The sequence below is a fragment of the Sander vitreus genome, chromosome 18 (assembly GCF_031162955.1).
Source record: "Sander vitreus isolate 19-12246 chromosome 18, sanVit1, whole genome shotgun sequence".
Lineage (NCBI taxonomy): Eukaryota > Metazoa > Chordata > Actinopteri > Perciformes > Percidae > Sander > Sander vitreus.
Genome location: NC_135872.1, coordinates 4,545,729 through 4,569,371, shown reverse-complemented (window position 1 = coordinate 4,569,371; position 23,643 = coordinate 4,545,729). Strand labels below are relative to the sequence as shown.

The following is a 23,643-nucleotide window of genomic DNA, read 5'->3' as shown; positions in this document are numbered from 1 at the left end:
AGGCCTGCACTACGAAGCGAGATCAACATGTCCTGGATTTCTTTCAGTTATCCGGCTTCACCTAACCTAACACCCGCGGTCCCGCATAAGCTGTATGACGACGCTGGTTATCAACTAGTTCAGTCAACCATCAGGGTTTCCCAATCCAGCGGCGCGTTCACATAAAAGAGGCGGAGTTTGCACAGCACGACCAATCACAAACATCTACCAGAGCCGCATATTTTACATAAGAAGAGGAAATTATAATTCTACATAAATATGAAGAACACAGACACAGTTTTGCAGGCAAAACACAATACAGTCGCTGCTTCCTAAAACAGGAAAGAAAGCTGGCAGGTATATATATATATATATATATATATATATATATATATATATATATATATATATATATGTTTTTAATGTTACTGGTTTGTGTCCAGGGAACTCTACAAAAACGTTTAAAACATGTTTCAGAGCGAGTTACATTCTTCTGACGGCGCTTTGAGGCTTTACTAAAATGCTCCGCATCACCAATGTTGTAAAGAAAACTGCCGTTTTGCAAAAAACATAATGCATAATGCGATAATGCGATCTGGTAAGGATGCCCCCTGGGCGCCTCCCTAGGGAGGTGTTCCAGGCACGTCCAGCTGGGAGGAGGCCTCGGGGGAGACCCAGGACTAGGTGGAGGGATTATATCTCTAACCTGGCCTGGGAACGCCTCGGGATCCCCCAGTCGGAGCTGGTTAATGTGGCCCGGAAAGGAAGTTTGGGGTCCCCTGTTGAGCTGCTACCCCGCGACCCGACCCCGGATAAGCGGATGAAGATGGATGGATGGATGGATAATGCGACACAAATAATGTGCTGGGATGTACAGCATGTCCACGATAGGTGACGTTAGTGATATGAGGACGGATAAGGTTATGTAGGCTACATAACTGATAGACTGTGAGGAAAAACGATACTTCTCAAATAGGTAGTTATCTGGAAATGAAAATCCATCTATAGTCGGGGCCTCAATATCATCTCCCGACGTATGTTTAAATCCCTGCAAAGTAATACAGCTTCATCAACGGGATCGTCAATTAGGAAATGCCATGTTTGGAACAAAAACGTTTTATAGTCTGCCTAACAGTTAATAAACCAAGACAGTTTTTTTATTATTCATGCAGATAACAAACTGCGCTAAAATGTGCCTGATACAGACTGAATGAATGAATGAGGAAATGAAAGAGCGCTGTGTCAGAGGGAGGAGACTGAGAGAAACTCGGTTTCCGGAAGAAAACCTGCTCCCGACCAGGTTCGGTTCACAGACTCAGTTACCATAGTAACTGACTCTGTTACCATAGTAACTGACTCTGAGGTTAAGTTCCCTCTCTTTCTGAAACAGAAAACCCAGAGTTTCCCTCATCTCAGGGTTAACAAACTCAGAGTTTTCACTAAACCTGCTTTCTGAAACAGACCCCAGGCCTCTGGTGAGAACATGTTGAGCTGTTTAAAGTCACTTCAAACTGATGAGAATAATGACCTAAAAATATTAGTTTATTTTATGTATTTGAAGTTTTAATATTACAGCACAACAGGTTGTTGAGTTGTGTTCATCTGTTCAGGTGGGGACACAAAACCAACAAAACCAACAACAACCATCGCCATAACAACACCAGAACCAAGGACACCAACTGAGAGCAGCATTAAAGCAGGTACCAACACAGCAGTATCTGCAGTCAATGCTAAAAACAAAACGAGTTTCTCAATATATTTATGTATCTTTATGAATCTGTTTTTCAGAAGATAATATAGCCTTTTTGTACTGATATATTGAAGCATTGAGACATGTAATATAAATATAGCTCCAAGCAGCAATGAGGGGGCCAAGCAGTACACTAGCAGGAATGGCGTTGCCATGGCATGAGCAAGCACTCACAGCAACTTTGATGGCAATTGGATAAAGAATGGCTGAGATATCAGCTCATTTACTTTGTTACAGTGCCCCTAGAGGCCAAATTACACCAATGTCCTTGTGCGTTCTCACAATCAAGTGCCAAGTCCCTGTACCAAGTTTGGCTTTAGTACATCAAAGCGTTGCTGAGATATGAGCTCACTTTCTTTATTACAGCGCCACTAGAGGCCAAATGACACCACTTTCCTTGCAAGTCCTCACAATCCGCTACCATGTCCCTGTACCAAGTTTGGACTTCATACATCAAAAGGTTGCTGAGATATGAGCTCACTTCCTGTAACTCTAGCGATTGGCTGTGACGGGCAAACGCTTTCGACTATCAATACGCAATGGAATAAGTTTTGTGAGGCTTGGTCTGAAGATCATCTGTGCCAAGTTTTGTGAAAATCTGACCAATTTTGTGACCTGTGAAAACTTTTTAGTGTTTTTGATCAAATCCAATATTGCAGAAGGTCCAACATGGTGGATACTGACATCAGGCGGTGCGTTGAGTTCGGCGTCATCCGAGGATTCCAACTATATCTCGATGTTCAAAATCGGGCATACGGTTCAAAAGTTAATCGCATGGATGCAACGCCACATATGACCCATTGGTGGCGCTAGACTGCCTGTGGTGCAGACCTAAAACTTGGTGAAATTAATTATGGGACTGTCCCGAATCAATGTGCTAAATTTCACAACTTTTTACTGTGCAGTTCTATGGGCTGCCATAGACTCCCATGGCAGAGGAAAGATGTGTAATAATAAGAAAAGGTAGAATCACTATGGGGCCTTGCAGCTTCGCTGCTTGGCCCCCAATTAAATAGATATAAAGTGTATTCTCTCTCTCACCCTCTTTTTAATTTCATTCAATTCAAATGGGTTTTATTGGCATAAGAAACATGTTAACATTGCCAAAGCAAGTGTAAAATAACAACAAAAATGTACATACAATAAGTCTAGATCTACTAACATAAAGTGTAAACAGCTGTGTAACATTGCAATCTCTTTCTCTCTCTCTGATGTTGTTTTTTGCAACACAAACTAATAAATAAGACACCGTCCTCTCAGTTAGAGACGAAAAGCTGCAGCCAAAACAGTTTTTAATGTTTTTACTCTTTTTCCAGGTTGGTGGCGGTGGCTCATCGCTGTCTTTGTGGCTGTTGCAGCGCTCCTAATAATCACTGTGGCTGTCATCAGATGGAAGAGAGCTAAAGGTGAGAACATTCACAGATGAAACAATTACGAACGAGATATTTCAATAAATATGTATTTTTATTGTGGATCCTAAAGTCAACTCTCTTTTGTCTCTTCAGGGAACAAAACACCGACGTATGAAAACATGGTGAGTTTTATGGCTGAGTTATCAAATGTCTGTACAGTCCAGCTTTTTTTAATTCATAATGACAGTGTAACAACAGTGACATACAAGGTAAATGACACATACAATACATAGATGTATGTACAGGTAGCGACAGCCAATAAAGACAAATACATACAGCATACAACAGTTATGATGAGAGGCAGAGTACAGATACATGGTATGGTAATCAGCTCCTCTTTAAAAGTGTCATCAAAATCTAAACAGCCTTCATAGAGTTTTTAAGAAGACTAGATCTAGATCACACATTACACCCAGTCCAAAGTTACACTGACTTATATATAGATCTATACTTTATAGATTTCAAAATGTAGCTTTGTGAGCCACTCGGTGAGTCTGACTTCCTTCTGCGAGAGAAGACGTGGAGGAGTCTGCTTGGTCAGGTGCCTTTGGTGTCGTTATTGACGCTAAAAGTCTCCTTTAGCGTCATATGTAAACGTGCTTTATCTAAACGCATTTGGTTGGGACTATTGGCGTCATTCGCAGTTAGGTTAAGGAAAAGGTCGTGGGGGGCCTCACGTTTCCATGACACGCGGGAAGAACGGGACGGTTGGGTTTAGGAACACAATAACGGGATGGTTGGGTTTAGTAAAAGAAGAAAGTCGCTGTCCAAACGTCCGTATTTTACAAGTTCGGAGTGAGAACGGGTTGGATGATGCAGCTGGACGACAACACTAGAACCCAATGAAGTCCCCACATGTTACTGAGCAGCCTTTATGTTGTCTCCTCTGTGCAGGCTGATCCTGAAGGTGGTGTTTTCTACGCCTCCATCAGCTACACCAAGAAGACCAACAGGAGAGCCCAGGTCAGCTGCTGATTGGTTACTGTGATGCTGTGTCATTATTGAGCATTGTGTTGTGTTTATGTGGCGCTGGATATCATAATGTTGCATTATTCTGTTGTTTCATATTGTGTAATTTACGTGTTGTCTTTTGTTTCCCAGGCTCGGGGTGGAGATGATGATGAAGATGATGTAGTGACCTACAGCACCGTGAAAGCTCCTTCTTCCTCTGCTGCTGCTGCAGCCTCTGCTGATCTCAGCAACCTCTACGCCATCGCCAACAAACCCAAAAAATAAGACAGCACAGTGTAGTTACAGCTCGTATCATGAGTTATTTTACATTGATAATTAATACTGCTAAATGCTTTTTTTTGTTAGCTAGGATTATTTTTAGCATCATTTTTGTAGCTGCAAAAGCCTTTTAGTCCAGAAGGGGAAGCTGTAGGTTAACTAGTAGCACAATGTGAAATGGAGAAGTAATAACCAGTGCTGAAAGAAGTAGTCACATCCTTTACTGAAGTAAAAGTATCAGGGGCAGAGCGAGGGGGTTGCTCAGGGGCTCCAGCCCCGAATGTCTGTCTCGAAAGCCCCAAATCTTTAAAGCTTTAGTCTGTAACTTTTTGACATTAACGAGCGTCCGTTACATTCAAGCCATTGCCAAATTAATTGCTACAAAGCTAATTAAGACTATCAGCTCCACACAACTCTCTGTGTATTTCTCAGTGTGACTATGTTCAGAAGATTGGGTCGTCCGGCGACTTTCACGCGCAAAAAAACAAGTGAAAATAATGACCTCTTCTGAAGAGTCCATCATGTTTTTTAATCCTACGTGTCCTCCTTGGCTACTAGTAACTGCGTGGAGGAGGGGTGGGGGTGGTGCGCGATCACAGAAGGCTTGTATCATGTGGACGCGCCAACAGTTTCGTTGTCATTACTTACAATTCTTCATGGGGGACAGAAACTACACACTATAGCTTTAAGGTTTTTAAATAACTTCAACATCACCATGTGATTTCCCCTTATGGTATGTGTCCATTGGCAAGCATCATTTTCAACCCTTCCCATTTATTGTCTATGTGAGCAGCAGCACAATGCATACTGCTAGCGTGGCGCGACTTTTGAGAAGCGGGGCGGCGAGTTGCTCGCTCCTCATTTGCATAAAGTTGAATCCAGGCTACTTTATGCAAATAGAAAACTGACCAAGATCTTATAATCTGACCATTGCCCATCTGAAATGAAGACAGATTGAGCAACCGCAGCTTATTTCTTGCACAAAATGTTTGCAGGAACCCATTTTGGTAAACTATTTTCGTAAAATAAGAGAAAGTTTTCCAAACGAGCCGCCGTGTCGGTCTGTTATGAACTTCGGGAGCAGAAAACCCCAAGTGAAGCGTTCGTCCAATCTGGTCCAGCCACCGGAGCTGTAGGAGGGTGTAAACTGATAACTGCTAGTGGCGAGCACACCAAGCGTCCAATGCTGGGAAGCGGGGATCCCTGCCGTCAGAAAACTCCACAGAGAAACCAACCATCAGTCTCTCTGACTGGAGCAGCAAACCAATGAAGAAAAACCTCTATTACTGGGGAAACATCGCCGTTCAATCTGTGAACTCTACTAAAAATAGGTTTTAGGATTAGTAATGCTGATTACGTCAAAATCCTACCCTATGTTATGTAACTTCAAAATAGAAACATCAGACAATTAATGCCTGTTTTTAGGTGGCAGAAGTAAAAATGAGTCATCTTCAACCTTTGTTGTGTTCTGGTTTCAAAATGATGAAGGCAGTTGGAGAACAATTAGATACAAAATAGCATGTCGGCTACAGGATGATTCTTTTCCTTGGCAACTGTCATGTTTTCCCAAATGACGTACACATTTTTAGGCATTCTATTATCAAATGACTGAAAAATCGTGCATATAGCTGTTGTAAACAGCCTAGTTTTGGACTGAGCCCCAAAGGTTTACAACGTCTGGCTCCACCCCTGAAAAGTATGTAAGTATTATCAGCTAAATGTACTTAAAGTAAAAGTACTACTCATTGTGCAGTAAAATGTTCCCCGTCAGTGTTTCCTATTATATGTTATGTTTTTGGATTACTATTACTGCTGCATTAATGTGTATGTTCCATTTTACTGCTGTAGATGTTTAAGGTTGTGCTGTAAGGTTTAACTCATTTATTTACCGTTGGGTAGTTTTATATACAGTAACGCATCATATTCTAAAATATCATCATATGTTTTTAGTGTCTCTGTCCTGTGAGAACCACTTATCTCTAAAAAGTTTTAAAAATGTTCATGATGTCAGAAAAACAGCCCCGTTTTCAGCTTTGTGACAATGTATTTTTAAGCTGATCCGCGAGGCTTTTTAAAGACTTTATTTAGCTTAAGAAGGAGGAGGATTTTCTCAACACATGAAGGAACACTTCATCCTTCAGTTTATCACAAACATTCAACATCAACACATGGATTGGAGATACGTGGTTTTCACTGGACAGGAAGGGGATGAACAGTATCTAAAGCTGTCAAATGATGTGGAGTAAAAAGTACAATATTTGCCTCTGAGATGTAGTGGAGGAGAACTATGAAGTTAAAGTGTGGGGTGGTGATGGTGCAGTGCATATGACACATACCTTTGGTGTGGGAGCTCTGGGTTCAAGTCCCACTGTGATACATCAACCAATGTGTCCCTGAGCAAGACACTTAACCCATAGTTGCTCCAGAGGTGTGCGACCTCTGACGTATATAGCAATTGTAAGTTGTTTTGGATAAAAAAAACATCAGCTAAATGACATGTAATGTAATGTATTCGGTATGTAATTGAGCATTCAGGGTCACCCATATGTTCCCACAGCCCTATGTTCTAAAGTTTCTAGGACATTTTCAAAATTAGGTCTTGTGTTCCTACATTTCCCTTCAATTTAAGCCCTATCCTCCCACAACATTTTTTAGGGTTAGGTGTTAGTGTTAGGGTGATAAAATCTGATATTAGGGGCTAATTTTTAAAAACATCTTAGAAATGTGGGAACATAGGGCTGTGGGAACATAGGCATGCTCCCGAGCATTCCACCTCTGGTAAAAATCCAATATTATGGCTGCTTGAAATATAAATGAGCACAATTCATGTTTGCCTTGATTAACTTATACTGTTAGTCACTTTAATGTGTCTTTATCGCTGTTCAGTTTACTTTCTATGTTTTGATGAAAGTAAATAAAGCAACAGGAAATGGCACATCGCTCATTTTGACCGAGTCACTTTAGAGAGTCTAGTTGACATGAAAGGAAGGATGAGGAAGTGACACTTTGCTGTTTAGAGGAAGTTGATACAACATTTGCCTTTAAGAAGCAACTAGTTCAGAGACTTACAAAAAGAAGAAGCAGAGAGAGACAGAGAGACACGATGGCTGAATTCAGATGGACTAAAACCTCTTTATTTCTGATACTGGTGCTTCAGTTTACAGGTAAGAATGTATAACATGAATATGAATAATTTAAACTTTATTGAAGGTGATTTATTAATATCATTGTTACTTTATTACCTAACCTTCATTTAACCAAGACAGACAAGTAGTGTGTTTGTTTTCCTGTAAAGTGAATCAACGTGAAGCCACGATGAGGCAGATATGCAAACTTTTGTTTTATTTAACATTTTCCTCACAGTGACTTTAGTAATCATATTTTTACTTGTCTTTAATATTTAGATTTTACTGTCATCTTCGCAACAGGACAATTTATCAGCTCCTCCATTGTCAGAGTTGGAGATGAAGTCACTTTGTCTTGTCAAATAGACAGTCAGGTTTGTGACAATACTACCTGGATCTTCACTGATTCAAGACGCACAGCAGCAGTAGATCTGGTTCGTGATGGGAAGATTGTTGAAAAAGCCAAAACTAAATCAGACAGACTGAGTGTTACAGAGAAATGTTCTCTGGTTATAAAGAAGGTCACAGAGGAGGATGCTGGTCATTATGACTGCAGAGAGTTTAGATTACACACTGTTGTTATTCTGTCTGTTGTTACCAGTGAGTATTCACATCATAATATTTTCAAACTTTTTCGTTAGAACAATATACTGTAACATTACAGTAATCATGAATACAGTTAATTTTACTCTTGTTTTCTTTCTCTCACAATATCTCCGTCTTCACCAGTGACTGAACATCACGACAGTGATGAGGTGACGTTACACTGCTCTGTGTCGACATATGAACAATGTGAACACAAAGTGAAGTGGCTGTTTCAGGGTCAAGATGTGGATAAATTAAATCACCAACAGATGAGGACATCACAGTCTCCTTGCAACACCTCTGTGACCGTTCCTACTTCTCATTTTAGTTACGCATCAAGGTATCAGTTCTTTAGGTGTCAAGTGACTGAAGGAGGCAAAGTGCAGAAGTCTTCCTTCAGCCCTCAGTCCTCAGGTGAGAACATGTTGAGCTGTTTAAAGTCACTTCAAACTGATGAGAATAATTACCTAACAAATTAGTTTATTTTATGGATTTTAAGTTTTTATATTACATCACAGCAGTGTGTTGAGTTGTGTTCATCTGTTCAGGTGAGGACACAATAACAACAACAACAACAACAACCACCACAGAATCATTAACAACTGAAAGCAGCATTAAAGGTATGACTCAACTTGTTGATGTATCTTTATGTTACATCTCGACTGTGAAATGAGGTTGAAAGCTTTGGAAGAACTGTGTGGCTTGAATTTGTTTTGTTTAACTAGTTGTAGATTGTGTTTTTATGGCATGCAGTATTCTACCAACAGTAATTTGATTTGGTCAAAATTCTAAATTGAATGTTTAAACATTGACATATAATTCTCTTTTAGCTACAGGATTTTGAACAGAGCAAAAAACCTGCAGTCAAAATGCTTTAAATATTTCTATTATCTTGGCAGATATGTTGGTGTACATCATCGTGGCTCTGGTTTTAGTACCACTCTTAACAATCATTGTGGCTGTCATCAGTTGGAAGAAAACGAAAGGTGAGAGAAAAGCTTAAAACTTTTATAAAGTAGGACTTTTTAATAAAACTGGATTTTCTTTGTGCAAGCTTATATGTCAACCCCCTATTTTGTCTTTTCAGGAAACACAATACGGAATAACGACAATTTTGTGAGTTTAATTGTAATTGTAACAGCACACGTAATACCTTCATATTAATACCAAGGACCACAATAAACTCCCTAAAGTATTGGGATATAGTTAAAACAATGTAACATCTATTCAAAAGCTAACTCAAAACTTTACTAAAAAAAACTTGTAGATTTTCTTGTTGTGATTATGCGTATACTGTATTCTTGTTTTTTATGCTTTATTCTAATATTTATGCTTATCTCTTTATATTTTTCTTCTAATTTAAAGGTTTCACTTTATGAGGTTTTTTAACATTAATATGAGTTCCCCCAGCCTGCCTATGGTCCCCCAGTGGCTAGAAATGGTGATAGGTGTAAACCGAGCCCTGGGTATCCTGCTCTGCCTTTGAGAAAATGAAAGCTCAGATGGGCCGATCTGGAATCTCCTCCTTATGACGTCATAAGGGGAACGGTTACCTCCCCTTTCTCTGCTTTGAGAATTTGGCCCGCCCATGAGAAAGAGAGAGACATCATGTCTTGCAAATGAGCAAAGCATTGCAGTTGGTCAAGGCCACACCCCCACCCTCCACCTTGCCCCCCCTCCTCCTCAATAGCATTTAAAGCTACAGACACAGAAATGGCACATACTAAGGAAAGCTCATTGTGGGACTGGCTCTAGTGGCTGTAATTCTGCACCAAGGCTGAATTTCAGGAAAGAGACTTCAGATACAGTATTAGGGGACCACTAAGGTCTATATAAAAGAGACTTCAGATACAGTATTAGGGGACCACTAAGGTCTATATAAAAGAGACTTCAGATACAGTATTAGGGGACCACTAAGGTCTATATAAAAGAGACTTCAGATACAGCATTAGGGGACCACTAAGGTCTATATAAAAGAGACTTCAGATACAGTATTAGGGGACCACTAAGGTCTATATAAAAGAGACTTCAGATACAGTATTAGGGGACCACTAAGGTCTATATAAAAGAGACTTCAGATACAGTATTAGGGAGGGACCACTAAGGTCTATATAAAAGAGACTTCAGATACAGTATTAGGGGGACCACTAAGGTCTATATAAAAGAGACTTCAGATACAGTATTAGGAGGACCACTAAGGTCTATATAAAAGAGACTTCAGATACAGTATTAGGGGACCACTAAGGTCTATATAAAAGAGACTTCAGATACAGTATTAGGGGACCACTAAGGTCTATATAAAAGAGACTTCAGATACAGTATTAGGGGACCACTAAGGTCTATATAAAAGAGACTTCAGATACAGCATTAGGGGACCACTAAGGTCTATATAAAAGAGACTTCAGATACAGTATTAGGGGACCACTAAGGTCTATATAAAAGAGACTTCAGATACAGTATTAGGGGGGACCACTAAGGCCTATATAAAAGAGACTTCAGATACAGTATTAGGGGGACCACTAAGGCCTATATAAAAGAGACTTCAGATACAGTATTAGGGGACCACTAAGGTCTATATAAAAGAGACTTCAGATACAGTATTAGGGGACCACTAAGGTCTATATAAAAGAGACTTCAGATACAGTATTAGAGGACCACTAAGGTCTATATAAAAGAGACTTCAGATACAGTATTAGGGGACCACTAAGGTCTATATAAAAGAGACTTCAGATACAGCATTAGGGGACCACTAAGGTCTATATAAAAGAGACTTCAGATACAGTATTAGAGGACCACTAAGGCCTATATGAAAGCATCCAAAAAGCAGCATGTCATAGGACCTTCAAAGCACTCTGAGTTTACGCGTAATGAAAGGTGCTTTGTAAATAAAATTGCCATTGCCATATTGAACAAATAATTTCAGTTTAATTAAAACGGTATACTAATATATCATATAACTATACAAGTTTTGGCAGAAAAACTTGTAACGAGTATGAGATATCAGTTTGTCCGTTGGCAGGCAGGGAGGGATCACCACAGACCCTGTGCATGTTTTTCATGGTTGTGTCTCGTTTCTGATTGGTGCAGTTTGAGCTGTTACATCGCCCCTGGTCTCCCCTAATGACTGTGTTCTATTACAGTAAAAACCGTATGTTTTATGTCTATTGTAAAAACTAAGTGGTTGCTAAAGTAAAAAGTGTCCCAAAGCTATTTTTTGCTTTGCTAATTCAGCCATAAACAACATAACAGCCCCTAAAGTGACGACAGAGTTTAATCAACTCCTCTCTGACACAGTGTCAACAAAAACTGAACATTATCAGCGTCAGAGATATTTGTGGTGGTTGTATTGGATTGCATCTCAAGTCCAATATAATTCATTCACTGGACTGAAGTTGTAGATTTGAAAATGTTTGGATACTGCCATGTAAGATGCTTTTCATGCAATATGCTTTTTGTCCAGAGGCTGACCTCATTCTCTGCAGAAACTCAGTCTGCTCCAGAAACCAGTCAGGACACGGTGAGAGCGCACACACACACACACACACACACACACACACACACACACACACACACACACACACACACACACACACACACACACACACACACAAACGCCCAGTACAGTTACAACCAATATGTGTCTAACACAAGAGTCTTGAGAGTGTGAGAATGTGCAAGAGAGATAAAAACCGTAAAAATGGGAAGTTAGATGATGCAACTGTACTTCACCAGAAGAGAACATGGGTGTACATGAAAAGACTACTATTTATGTTATAGTATGTTTAAGTTACTGAGCAGCCATTATGTTGTCTTCTCTGTGCAGGCCGATCCTGAAGGTGGTATTTCCTACGCCTCCATCAGCTACACCAAGAAGACCAGCAGAGCCCAGGTCAGCTGCTGATTGGTTGTACTTGTGATGTTAGTGAAGAAGGAAAAAAAAAACTCACTTTGCTTTTGCATTGTGTTGAACTGTGTCACAATGTGTGCTGTGGTTTGATGTGTTCTAATATGCTGTGTTGTAAAGTGTGATGATGAAGTTTTGTATGATGTGTTTTACTGTTGGATAGCATCATCTATTATCTTTTATAGTGTCATAGTGTGTTATTGTGGTGGGTACTGCCGTGCCATATTCTGTTGTGTAACTCATATTGCGCTGTTTCCTTCCAGGTTCGGCATAAAAATGATGATGATGCAGTGACCTACACAACCGTGAAAGCTTCCTCCGCTGATCCCAGTAACCTCTACGCTACCATCAACTAATCTGTCTAATCTGTCATCAGATATTTGCTAATCTCTGTTAATGTGCATGGTCATTTTCAGGATGGATTATTGTAAACAGCTTCCTTTTCAGAAGTAGTTTCAGTAGTAGGTTAACTAGTGTCGCAATGTAGAAAGGGGAAGTAGTAGTTCAACATGTATATATGTGGTGCTTAAAATGTAAATGAGCAAAACATATGATACATTTTGCTTGATGAATTTACTGTAATGAACGTTATTGTGCTCAGTGATGGATGTGCTAATCTTAGGCTATAGTTCAAGGTTAATAAGATTTTTTTGTCTTATACTACATATATTGCCTGTAATTATTTAATATGCAACAATTTATCAAGGGCAAGCAATTTGACTGCTTTTCTCTTGTTCTTTATTTTCACGTTTTCTGTTTACTTTCATCTGTTATTGTTTCATATGCAATAATTTGACCATTTATGTCACCTTTTATCAAAATATTCAAAGCATCCTGAAAAGGGAAATTCAAAGAGAATGAAAAAGGATGAAAGTCACTATGAGGAAGTGACACCTTACTGATCACAGAAAGTAGTAGGCTATGTAGTAGCATGAATTCCTCTCTAGAAATGTACGGTGAGCTCTTTATAAAATAATAATGTATGTTTTTTCTGTCTCCTAATATACAATAAATGTTTTTTCCCAACTAGCATAAAAGATCGCTCCCAAAACCAGGGTTGTACCAGGGTTAAACAGGCTTATTTCTGCTGTAAAGTTGGGCATTCTAATAGGGTCTATGGAGATCGACTCAGTGGTGTAGTCTATGTGATACTCAGGTATACCAGTACACCCAGAAAGCTCCAGGATTTCCATATACCCACTTACAAATGCACAATGACATGTAACAACGTACTTTCCATTATATTTTTGATATATTTTGAAATGTCATCTGTGTTTTCCTTCGCATAGGCTAAATAAAGGTATTTCCACCGTAAATTGGTGCAAAAAAGTGTATCAGAATGCAGGAAATAAAGTCTGTGACGCTCAAAATTTTCCTGGGGGAGGTCACCCAGACCCCACACTTTGATGTCCATTTTGGTCCATATATTTATATAGTACAGTATATCCCTGCTAAAATACATTAGACTACACCACTGGATTGACCATGGATGTACTTCAATTGGAGCCAGCATCAAGTGGCCTCTCGATGAACTTAAGCTTTTTGGCACTTACGCATTGGCTTCATTTTAGCACCGGAAGTTTCCGCTTAGTTGGAAGGGGACCTTTATTTTGAAAAATATTTATCGAACCGGAAGAGCCTGTCCGTTGACCCAGGTTTCCGTTGGTGTGATGTTGGAAGGGTGTTGTGAATTTGGTGCTGAATTTTGCTATACAGTGGAGTGACAAACCACGACTGTACTTTTTTTTTTTTTTAAATCATCTTTATTTAAACATAGGAGTGACTGAGAGCTACTCGGTAAGTTTAAAACGTAGAATGAACAGAGAAAAGGAAACGTTAGTGCGCTGTTAGCTAGCTAGCTAGCTAAGCTAACGTTTGCTCGGGTGTCAAATGTCGGCTGTAAACAAGAAAGCTCGACATCTTAGCTAGCTAGCTCTCTCTATCACAGTATGTATAACTTGCTCATGTCGTTGTTTTGCTGATATATGAACAACAGAGACTTAACGTAACAAATACTAGGATTTGTAACGTGATTTTAGCTTACTACATGTGTTTACCCCTGCCGTTTAGCTAGCTAGATTTCATGCCATTCAAGTTAGCATTAACGTTAAGCTAGCCATGTGCTGTTATTAGCCAACCCCTCGGCTGTGCCCATGGTTTACAAATAGTTTGACGTTTACTCCTGTGTTAGATGTGAGTCTAGCAGCCGTCGACCATGAGTAACAGCCACCCTCTGCGTCCACTTGCCTCGGTGTCGGAGATCGACCACATCCACTTGTTGTCGGAGCAGCTGGGAGCCCTGGTGCTTGGCGAGGAGTACAGCGATGTTACCTTCATCGTGGAGGGGAAGCGGTTCCCGGCGCACCGCGTCATCCTGGCAGCTCGCTGTCACTACTTCAGGTAGGTGTTAACGTCTAAACCCATGGCTCCTGTCACTTGTGTTACTTCTGTCAATCCTACCCATCCTTTGCTAAACTCATCGTTATAAACACATCTTGACAATCCACAAACCCAAATATTCAAACCTAGTTAGAGAACTGAAATGAAGTGAAATTAAGTCACTGAGTTTGTGAGACTTCTAGCAGCTGGTTGAGACTGTCCAAAGCTTAAAACTGATGGCTACTGAAAAAAAAACATATATATATATATAAACACTTAAGCATTTTGTATTTTCTGGCTCCTTTAGGGCCCTGCTGTACGGTGGGATGAAAGAGTCCCAGCCCCAGGCGGAGGTGAGTTTAGAGGAGACGCGGGCCGAAGCCTTTTCAATGCTGCTCCACTATCTGTACACGGGCCGGGCCAGCCTCAGCTCCGCCCGGGAAGAGGTGCTGCTGGACTTCCTGGGCCTGGCTCACCGCTACGGCCTCCAGCCACTGGAGGACTCCACCTCAGAGTTCCTCCGCACCATCCTGCACACCAACAACGTCTGTCTGGTTTTTGACGTGGCCAGTCTGTACTCTCTGAGCGCGCTCAGTGCGGCCTGCTGTGCCTATATGGACAGACATGGACCTGAAGTGTTGAATTCTGACGGCTTTCTCTTGCTCTCCAAGGTAAGAGGTCGCGAGATTACAGAATGGTGCATGCAGGAAAACAAGCAAGTACTCACAACTAACAAAACTGTGATCACTACATGTTTGGTAGTTTTACATCGTCACCTGTTTTTGCAGACTGCTCTGCTGACTGTGGTCAGGCGGGACTCGTTTGCTGCCAGTGAGAAGGAGATCTTCCAGGCCTTGAGCCGTTGGTGCCGGCAGCACGAGGAGGGAGTCGACACCCAGGAAGTGATGTCAGCAGTGCGGCTGCCGCTCATGACTCTGACAGAGATGCTGAATGTGGTGCGACCGTCCGGCCTGCTGAGCCCAGACGACCTGCTGGATGCCATCAAGACCCGTTCTGAGAGCCGCAACATGGACCTTAACTACCGCGGCATGCTCAGTCAGTGCTCTTACTCCTCCATCTGTTTACTGTTATTATAGCTATTAGGAATCGCATCAAATATCAAATATTTTGTTGCAATATATAGTTTTTCATATATCACCTGTCATTTGCACATCCATTTTTATATTTTTTTTCTTCTTCTTGGGCTTCAGTCCCAGAGGAGAACATTGCCACCATGAAGTATGGCGCTCAGGTGGTGAAAGGGGAGCTGAAGTCAGCGCTGCTGGACGGAGACACTCAGAACTACGACCTGGACCACGGCTTCTCCAGACATCCCATCGAGGATGACTGCCGGGCCGGGATCCAGGTTAAACTGGGCCAGTCGTCCATCATCAACCACATCCGCTTGCTGCTGTGGGACAGAGACAGTCGGTAAGACAGGCTTGTCTCACCCTGTTAAAACAAACCAAAAGGAAGTGACAAACTGTCTTAGCAAGGTGATAAGAGGGCGTATCTGTTTTGTGTGTGTGTATCAAGTCTTAATCTGGCCGAAAGCCCGCCCTCGTTAACCGTAAAGCAGGAGATTGAGTGTCAGTTCACCGGTCTGGGAGGCTTGGACATACTTTCTGCATACTGTGGATCGCTGCAGACTTGTACCGGTCGCGCAGCCATGATGTTGCGTGCACTGATGTGGACACATGCAGCCACTTTCTTGGAACAGCTTGCAAGTCTGCCGGACCGGCACAAGTCTACAGCGGACCGCTGAGTCCAAGCCTAGCATACTCTGTGTTCAGGACGGCCGATTTGCATGTGCGCGCTGTTCAGAACCCATTTTTGGGACTCCTTTAAGACTTTCTCTTGTCTAGGTAATTTTGGTCATCCGGGCACATTTCTTAAGAAACAAGTATATAGAAGAAGAAGAAGGATGAAGATGGGGCTGTGAATGGACACAGTGGCTCGCTGCTCCTGAAATTACAAAATTTAAATTGTTTCTTACATTGAAAGTGTTTGTGTTGATGTTGTATTTTTTATGTCATATAGTTTTTGTTTTTTATTTAACCTCATTATACTGCCTTTATGTCTTGGCAATCTGAGTTTGTGTAATGATTTCTAATGTCATTCTTGATTATTTAAGGTCCTACTCCTACTACATCGAGGTATCTATGGACGAGCTGGACTGGGTGCGTGTTGTGGACCATTCAAAGTACCTCTGCCGCTCTTGGCAGGAACTCTTCTTCACGCCACGAGTTTGCAGGTAAACTAAACAAAGCTATTTGTTTAGTTTAGTTAATATCCCTTTGCCTGAGTTGTTGTGGAAAATGCATGTTCACCTTGCTGATTTACAAGAAACCAGGACTCTTAAATAAGAAACACATGTACTCACAAGAAGTTCTGCAAGGTGGCAGAACACCAAAGGCTGGAGATGTTGGTGGCAGGACGAGTCGAAACAAATCACCGTAATTTTTGCCAAGCACAAAGGGCTCGTCTGGGCTCTTTGCCATAACTTGCTTTAACCTGGCGAACACACCAATTACAGTTTGTTTTGAGGCTGTTGCCTGTAGATGATTTGGATTATATTATCAATGTTTCTAACCATGCTGGCGTTTGCTCGACAGAGGACAGAGAAGCATATTTTTCAGTACAGTATTTTGGTGCCTCCTGAGGACAAATAGCCTTGTTTTCACCTTGTTAGACAAATCAAGGTGAGGTTGGAGACACTTCAGATTTGAGATAATGTGTTGTGGGCATGCTAGGTTTGAGATAAGGGTGTGTGTGTAAACATCCAAATGGATGTAAGACGATATGACTCGAGCTTGCCCTAAATCCTGCACGCAATAATGGTGCTGCACCATCATATTTACACAACCAACCAACCACCTCGGGACGCACCGATCCGTCTTTTTCAGTCCCGATACCAATATCTGGGCTTTGGGTGTCAGCAGATAGCGAGTACCGATCCGATACCACGGTTTAATTGTTAATAAGCTGTATGGCTCACTGTGTGGAAGTTACTGGGATCATTTTTTTGAGGTGTAAGGCAACATCAGGCTTGACATTGCTTTCTTAACTTTGTAAAACAAAATGTAACAAATAAAATAATAGATCGTGCACCAGCAATTAATAAAACATCTTCAATATTAACAGGAATTACAATTTTAAATCTAAATCTTTTAAATGCAGCAACTAATTGGTCAAACAGGAATTCAAATTGTATAGTTTGTATATAAACATAGAATTTAATTGAATAGAACATTGTCACAATACCCGATCCAGCTATTTCAGTCAGTATCGGCCCGATATCCCATATTAGTATTGGATCGGTGCATCCCTACAAACAGCCAACTACCCAACCAATATTCTACTTTTAAAGAATTGTATTTGACCCTAAAGAATTACAGGTATAAACACTCAGTTGCCCGTTTATTAGGTACACTAGTACCTAATAAACCCAATAGTCTTGCAATAAATCCTGCCTTCATGATGCTGCTCTTTGTGTCTCAGGTACATTCGCATTGTGGGAACACACAACACCGTCAACAAGGTCTTCCACCTCGTAGCTTTTGAATGCATGTTCACCAACCGCTCATTTACCCTGGAAAATGGACTTCTGGGTAAGTTGCAGACACAGAAACTTTACTTTAAACCTACATTGTGTAATTTTTTGAGTTGATTCCTAGCAAAAAAAACCTTTGTTCTTTCACAAATATGTGCTCATTCATGTGTAATTACTTCCACCAACTAATCAAATAATTCTCGTACGCGTAGAATCTGCCATTGAGAATCATTCAGAATACATACGAGAGACTCGCTCGAATGATAGCCGCCATGTAGCGCCTCCATCTTTGAAAAAAACATTAGCCAAACAGGGACATAACTCCGCTTTTTACACTCAGTGGAACTCCGCACCGTGACCAGTGCCAGAGGGAGATTACTCGCCAGGGAAGCGAAAAAGAGAATTAAAACAACAACGCGACAGGCAAAGCAACGAGACCAAAGTTAATATTGGAGTGGCTAGAACAGCTGCGTGTAAACGATGGCGATACTAAGAGCTAATTTCGGGTTCGGCCACCGTAGCAGTTAAAACGCGCTCGGAATGGGAGGGGCTAGAAAGTAATATTCAGTTGGTTGTCATATACAATTTCACCATTAGATGGGAGAAATTCTTACACAATGTAGCTTTAAAAGGTTTCAAACATTCAATTTACAACATTTGTCTTATATTTCATCCCTGCTTCACTCTGGGTTGCTTGTAATTTCTGATACAGGAATTTAAGCGTGATCTATGTTTAACTTTTATTCATGCTAAAAGCAGTCAGCTAGATTCCTTTCATACGAACAAGTGCAGATGTGAACAGAACAAGTCCATAACCCTAACCCTGCACCCAATGTCCGCAGTGCCTAGTGAGAACGTGGCGACCATTGCATCGTGTGCCAGTGTCATTGAAGGTGTGAGCCGTAGCAGGAATGCCTTGCTCAACGGCGACACGCGCAACTACGACTGGGATTCCGGCTACACCTGCCATCAGCTGGGCTCCGGGGCAATCGTCATCCAGCTGGCTCAGCCCTACTCCATTGGATCCTTGAGGTATAGATCTGGCCACATCATTGACTCTATTGAGTATGGTACAAAAACTGAGCTCATGCTGCAGTTGTGTCTACCCCAGTTAGTAAGAGTAAAACTAAGCATCTAACAATGTATTAATTTAGCTGGAGTTGAACATGTAGCCTAATACATGGTTTGGTAGTTCTAAACCCTCTGCACTAAAGAAAGGTCACTCAATACTCAACATTAATATGTTTATTATTGCGACAGGTTAGGGTTCCTTGTACAATTTGCAGCATTCGTTCTCTGAGAATCTCTTTCATACCAAGACAAAATTGGTATTGTAACTGAAATATCCCTAATTGAATCATTATTGAATCGAATCAGGACCTTGTGAAACAGGTAAATGGTGTTAATTGTTCCTTAACGTCCTCTCACTGTTCAGGCTGCTGCTGTGGGACTGTGACGAGCGCTCCTACAGTTATTACATTGAAGTCTCCACCAACCAGCAGCAGTGGACCAAGGTGGTCGACCGCACCAGGGTACCATGTCGGTGAGGCTCCCGTTTCCTCTTCTGTCACTTTCTTCCTGTTCACCTATTCCTTGAACACAGGTGTCGTATTGATATGTCAAACCTAGGATGTAGACATCTAGAATAACTGACACTGTGTGTGTTAATCACTGAAGGCTGAGGCTATATGTATTACCCGGTGCCAACAGTATGTTTAGTCCTGTGTGCACCGTTTTTGAATGACTTATCATTATACCTATTATTGTTCATTTCTAATGAATGTGTTCTTACTGTTATATTATCCCACTAAGCCTTGAACCTTAAAACATTCTTCTCTGAAGGTCTGCCTTGCACTAATGGCGTTTTTCCATTACATGGTACCTGCTCGACTCTTCTCGCCTTTTTTGATTTTCCATCATGATAAAAAGTCCCCGGTACCTGCCGACAGGTCCTTTTTTTAGTATCACCTCTGACGAGGTTCCAAGCGAGCTGAGGCGATACCAAAAGGTGACGTGAAAACCTGCAGACTACTGATTGGTCGGAGAGAATCGTCACTAATCACAGCGTCGTCATTGCTATAGAGACAGACGGGGGCGGGGGGGGTCCTGAACAAACCCAGCATTTTTAAATAGTTTAGCCAGCGGTGTTGCGGTGAAACTTGTCTTCTGGCTGTGGCAACAGCCACATGCCGAGAATCAAAAACGACACACATTCGACGTTCTGTGTGTGTGTCGCGTTAGGTCGTGGCAGTTTCCTGCGGCGTCGCTATGACGACCAGCCACGCTCGCCTCACGCATGAGGCGGTACTAAATCTGCAATGAATAAAAGGAGGACGTGGCGCCGCGGCCGAGCTGAGTTGAGCTGGTACCATGTAGTGGAAAAAAAACGCCATGAAGGAACCTCTTTAGCCAGATGTTCCTTGAGCAGGTGTGTCTGAAAATTAGTGATTAAAATACCTGGTCATATTCCAGTCGATTTTTGGCAGATGTGCTCTTAAATAGCTGTTGCTGTTGTAGATAGGTAGGTAGACAACATTTAAAGCTTAAAGGAACAAAAAAAATCCAGACTTCAAATCAGGGACCTGTCAGGAAAACATAATCATAACAGGCATAAATGTTGTAAACCGAAACCTATGTAAACTTTGATACAGTCACAATGTTTCATTTTTAATTTTTTTTTGTGATATTTTTTTTACCGCCCTCTCTTACAGGTCATGGCAGACATTGAAGTTTGATAAGCAGCCTGCTTCCTTCATCCGTATTGTTGGGACTCACAACACTGCTAATGAGGTGAAAACCCAGCTGGTCATTAGGCTTCTTTCTGTTTTTGTTTTATAATGTTATAGGAAACATAAAAATCATACACTTTTAACTAAATCTGCGTTAATTAGAGCCGGGCGATATGGAGAAAATCAAATATCACGATATTTGTGACCGAGTACCTCGATATCAATATTGTAGGGTTGACAATTGGTGCTTTCACACAATATTTACACATTTACACACAGAGATTTTTGATGAAATAATGACTAAGTGGGTAAAGGCATATAATGGAACAGCTAAAACAGTCTGGTAAGTTCAAAAAATTACTTTACTGTAATGTAAGCTTTAAACCAGAAAAAAGACAACACGTGTCATACCACAATATTACAATATCCAAAATTTAAGACGATATCTAGCCTCATATATATCGATATAATGTTGACATATTGCCCAGCGCTAGTGTTATTATATTACATTGGACCAAACTTTTATTGGCTCCATCAGGCAGTTGTATTTGTCTCAGCTAAACATCACTGGGTATCTAAACTGATGTTGTTACATCACAAGAAGGTGTTAAAGTAAATCAACTTTCAACCACAAGCTGACCTACTAAACAGTGATTGGTCCTGTTAGTGTTTGACTCTGATCTCTCTTCAGGTGTTCCACTGTGTTCACTTCGAGTGTCCAGCCCAGCTGGACACCGACGTTAAGGAAGGCAGCCCGGGCCAGGACTCTCCTGATCCTGGGTCCGCCTCCCCGCAGCCGCGACCCTATCGATCTTCACGCGTACACGGCCTGCTGCCCTCCCAGCCCTCACCCCCCTCATCGTATTCCTCACAGTCCCATCATTAAGAGCGCCAACCTCGGAAGGCGTCGAGAGGAAGGGAGACCTCGGAATGCCATTTTGCACAGCCTGCATCATCCAGACTGCACTGCTACAACGCTGCTAAAGGCGATCGTCTCATTGTCATAACCCATGGTCCCTTCTGTCATAAGTGCAACATTAGAGACTGGTATATCTGTAGGAGCAGCGTTTTAGGGCTCCAGTCTTCCCAGTTTGGATACAGAAGGTTAGGTGTTGCATCCACTGGCTCATACACTTTTGTGAAGGTACTTTTTAGCTACTAAGACTCAAGTTTTTCCCTTCAAAAATCATCAAAGTGGGGTCTTTACTTCTCCAAAGACGAGGCACACACTGAAATGTGGTTGTACTGTACCACCAAAGAGAGGTGTGTGTGTGTGTGTGTGTGTGTGTGTGTGTGTGTGTGTGTGTGTGTGTGTGTGTGTGTGTGTGTGTGTGTGTGTGTGTGTGTGTGTGTGTGTGTGTGTGTGTGGGTTACTATTTCCAAAAGAGAAGGATTTTATCCTTGAACAAACTATTTTTTTAAGAAACTGTCTTAAAATGACTCTACTCCCTTTTCATACCATCAAGCTAACAGAGTAGCAATCGAGTATTTTTCAAAGTTTGGAATTCAATTCTTCAAAGGTTTGCCAAAGCTGTGGAGCTAATGCATTCTGTGGCATTTGTATGCAATTTGCACTTAATCCAGTTATGCATTTGCATATTAATGAATGGCTTTTGAGTATTTGTTGACAGGCTTTCACACCCGAAACCCAAAATCTGTGGTCCTTATCTGGTGTGACTTTTTGATAGATAAAAATCCATGGCTCAAGAAAAACCTCACAACAATTCAACTTGAGTTAAGTGTCTTAATTTAGTATTTAAAGCACTTGAATATCTTAGCACAAAGGATTGGGGAAATCAATTGTAGTCGAGTGTAATTTGGAGCTGTGGGGCCCGGACCAAATTATGTATGCACTAGGGCTGCAAGAAATAAAGTTTATATACAGTTCACCTACAGGAGCAGCTGCTAATGGCACTTTACTCAAAAAGCCGGAAATAAAGGTCGCAGCTTGGGTCTTCTAACCGAGGTACAGTACCGGAATGTGGGATTTGGTAACTTTCTGTTTGTATGTGTAATTAATTTAAACACTTCCTCGCTCTTGGATCTGTCAGGTTTAAGCTGGGTTTTTTTTTTGTGTGTGTGTGTGTGTGTTTTTTTTTTTTTTTTTTTTTTTTTTTTGTTTTTTTGTTTGTTTTTAAATTAAGCTATCAGTGCTGTGGTTCATGTTTGTTTGTGTCCTGATGTTGCACTTTTGAGTTGTTTGTCTTGAAACAAGTGATTTTTTTTTTTTCTCAACATTTTATTTAATGTAAAACAACCTGTAATACCTAACTACCCTGGGTGACCCACTGCTGTTTATATAAGCATTCTTTTTGTCATCCCCATCTACATTTTAGAAGAGCACCCATAGTTGCAGAGTTAGATAAAGTCTTCCTTAATAACTAATAAGAGAACTGAAATAGGGCTTAGTTCAGGTTACGTTGATTTAACACACTCCACCCCATCTACCTTTATGTATGTGTATAGTTTTACTTGAGATATATATATATATATATATATTAATTTTGACTATTAACGTGATTGCATTTCACTGCCTCTTGTCCAATACATTGCCTGTAAAAAAATGTGATTATGGAAACATCTGACATTGTTAGCGTACATTGCTGTGAGGGGGGGGGGTCACACCCATCTGCTTGCCTGAATCGCTGCTGTTAAACACAGTGGTGTTCTTTGGTACAAGCAATGCAGTGATCTCTATCTTCTGGTGATTGATCAGTCAACATGTGTTCATCATGCTCTAAGGCACCAATGCACCGGCAGCTCTTGTTTATGTTTATGTGTAACGCTGCCTAAGGAGCTGTTTTACTGTCATGAAAACATTTAAAAACATCTAATTTTGAAGCTCATTGTATTTTGGTCTTGTTTCTGTGTCTGTCAAACAATTGCCTGATTTGTCCCAGACTGAGAGCAAACCCATCTATTTAAACGGCAACGTTTCCATGTTAATCTGATGAGCATTATATGGACATAGTCACACTTTAAGTTTTGTGTACCTTT

General features: G+C 41.1%; 2 protein-coding genes across 6 annotated transcripts; both read left to right on the top strand.

The window, feature by feature from the left end:
• The first annotated feature begins 1,606 nt into the window (after window positions 1-1,606).
• On the top strand, window positions 1,607-12,648 carry LOC144533107 (uncharacterized). 5 transcript variants are annotated; one of them, XM_078274256.1, is made up of 13 exons: window positions 1,607-1,679; window positions 3,046-3,135; window positions 3,235-3,263; window positions 4,036-4,104; window positions 4,243-7,535; window positions 7,776-8,096; window positions 8,226-8,495; window positions 8,630-8,701; window positions 8,981-9,067; window positions 9,169-9,197; window positions 11,542-11,598; window positions 11,905-11,970; window positions 12,249-12,648. In XM_078274256.1, exons 5-13 carry the CDS (start codon window positions 7,475-7,477, stop codon window positions 12,339-12,341), a joined length of 1,056 nt encoding a protein of 351 aa, XP_078130382.1. In that variant the 5' UTR covers window positions 1,607-1,679; window positions 3,046-3,135; window positions 3,235-3,263; window positions 4,036-4,104; window positions 4,243-7,474; the 3' UTR covers window positions 12,342-12,648. The 5 variants fall into 5 exon arrangements, 4 of the variants coding, with proteins under 4 accessions (XP_078130382.1, XP_078130383.1, XP_078130384.1 ...); XR_013503400.1 differs by lacking the exon at window positions 9,169-9,197 and having other exon boundaries at window positions 12,249-12,282; XM_078274257.1 differs by lacking the exon at window positions 7,776-8,096.
• A 100-nt stretch (window positions 12,649-12,748) lies between these two features.
• btbd9 (BTB (POZ) domain containing 9) lies at window positions 12,749-23,487 on the top strand. Its single transcript, XM_078274255.1, has 11 exons — window positions 12,749-13,782; window positions 14,177-14,385; window positions 14,672-15,035; window positions 15,153-15,420; window positions 15,576-15,795; window positions 16,499-16,618; window positions 17,866-17,975; window positions 18,760-18,949; window positions 19,353-19,460; window positions 20,629-20,707; window positions 21,338-23,487. Exons 2-11 carry the CDS (start codon window positions 14,201-14,203, stop codon window positions 21,530-21,532), a joined length of 1,839 nt encoding a protein of 612 aa, XP_078130381.1. The 5' UTR covers window positions 12,749-13,782; window positions 14,177-14,200; the 3' UTR covers window positions 21,533-23,487.
• Window positions 23,488-23,643: the final 156 nt, after the last annotated feature.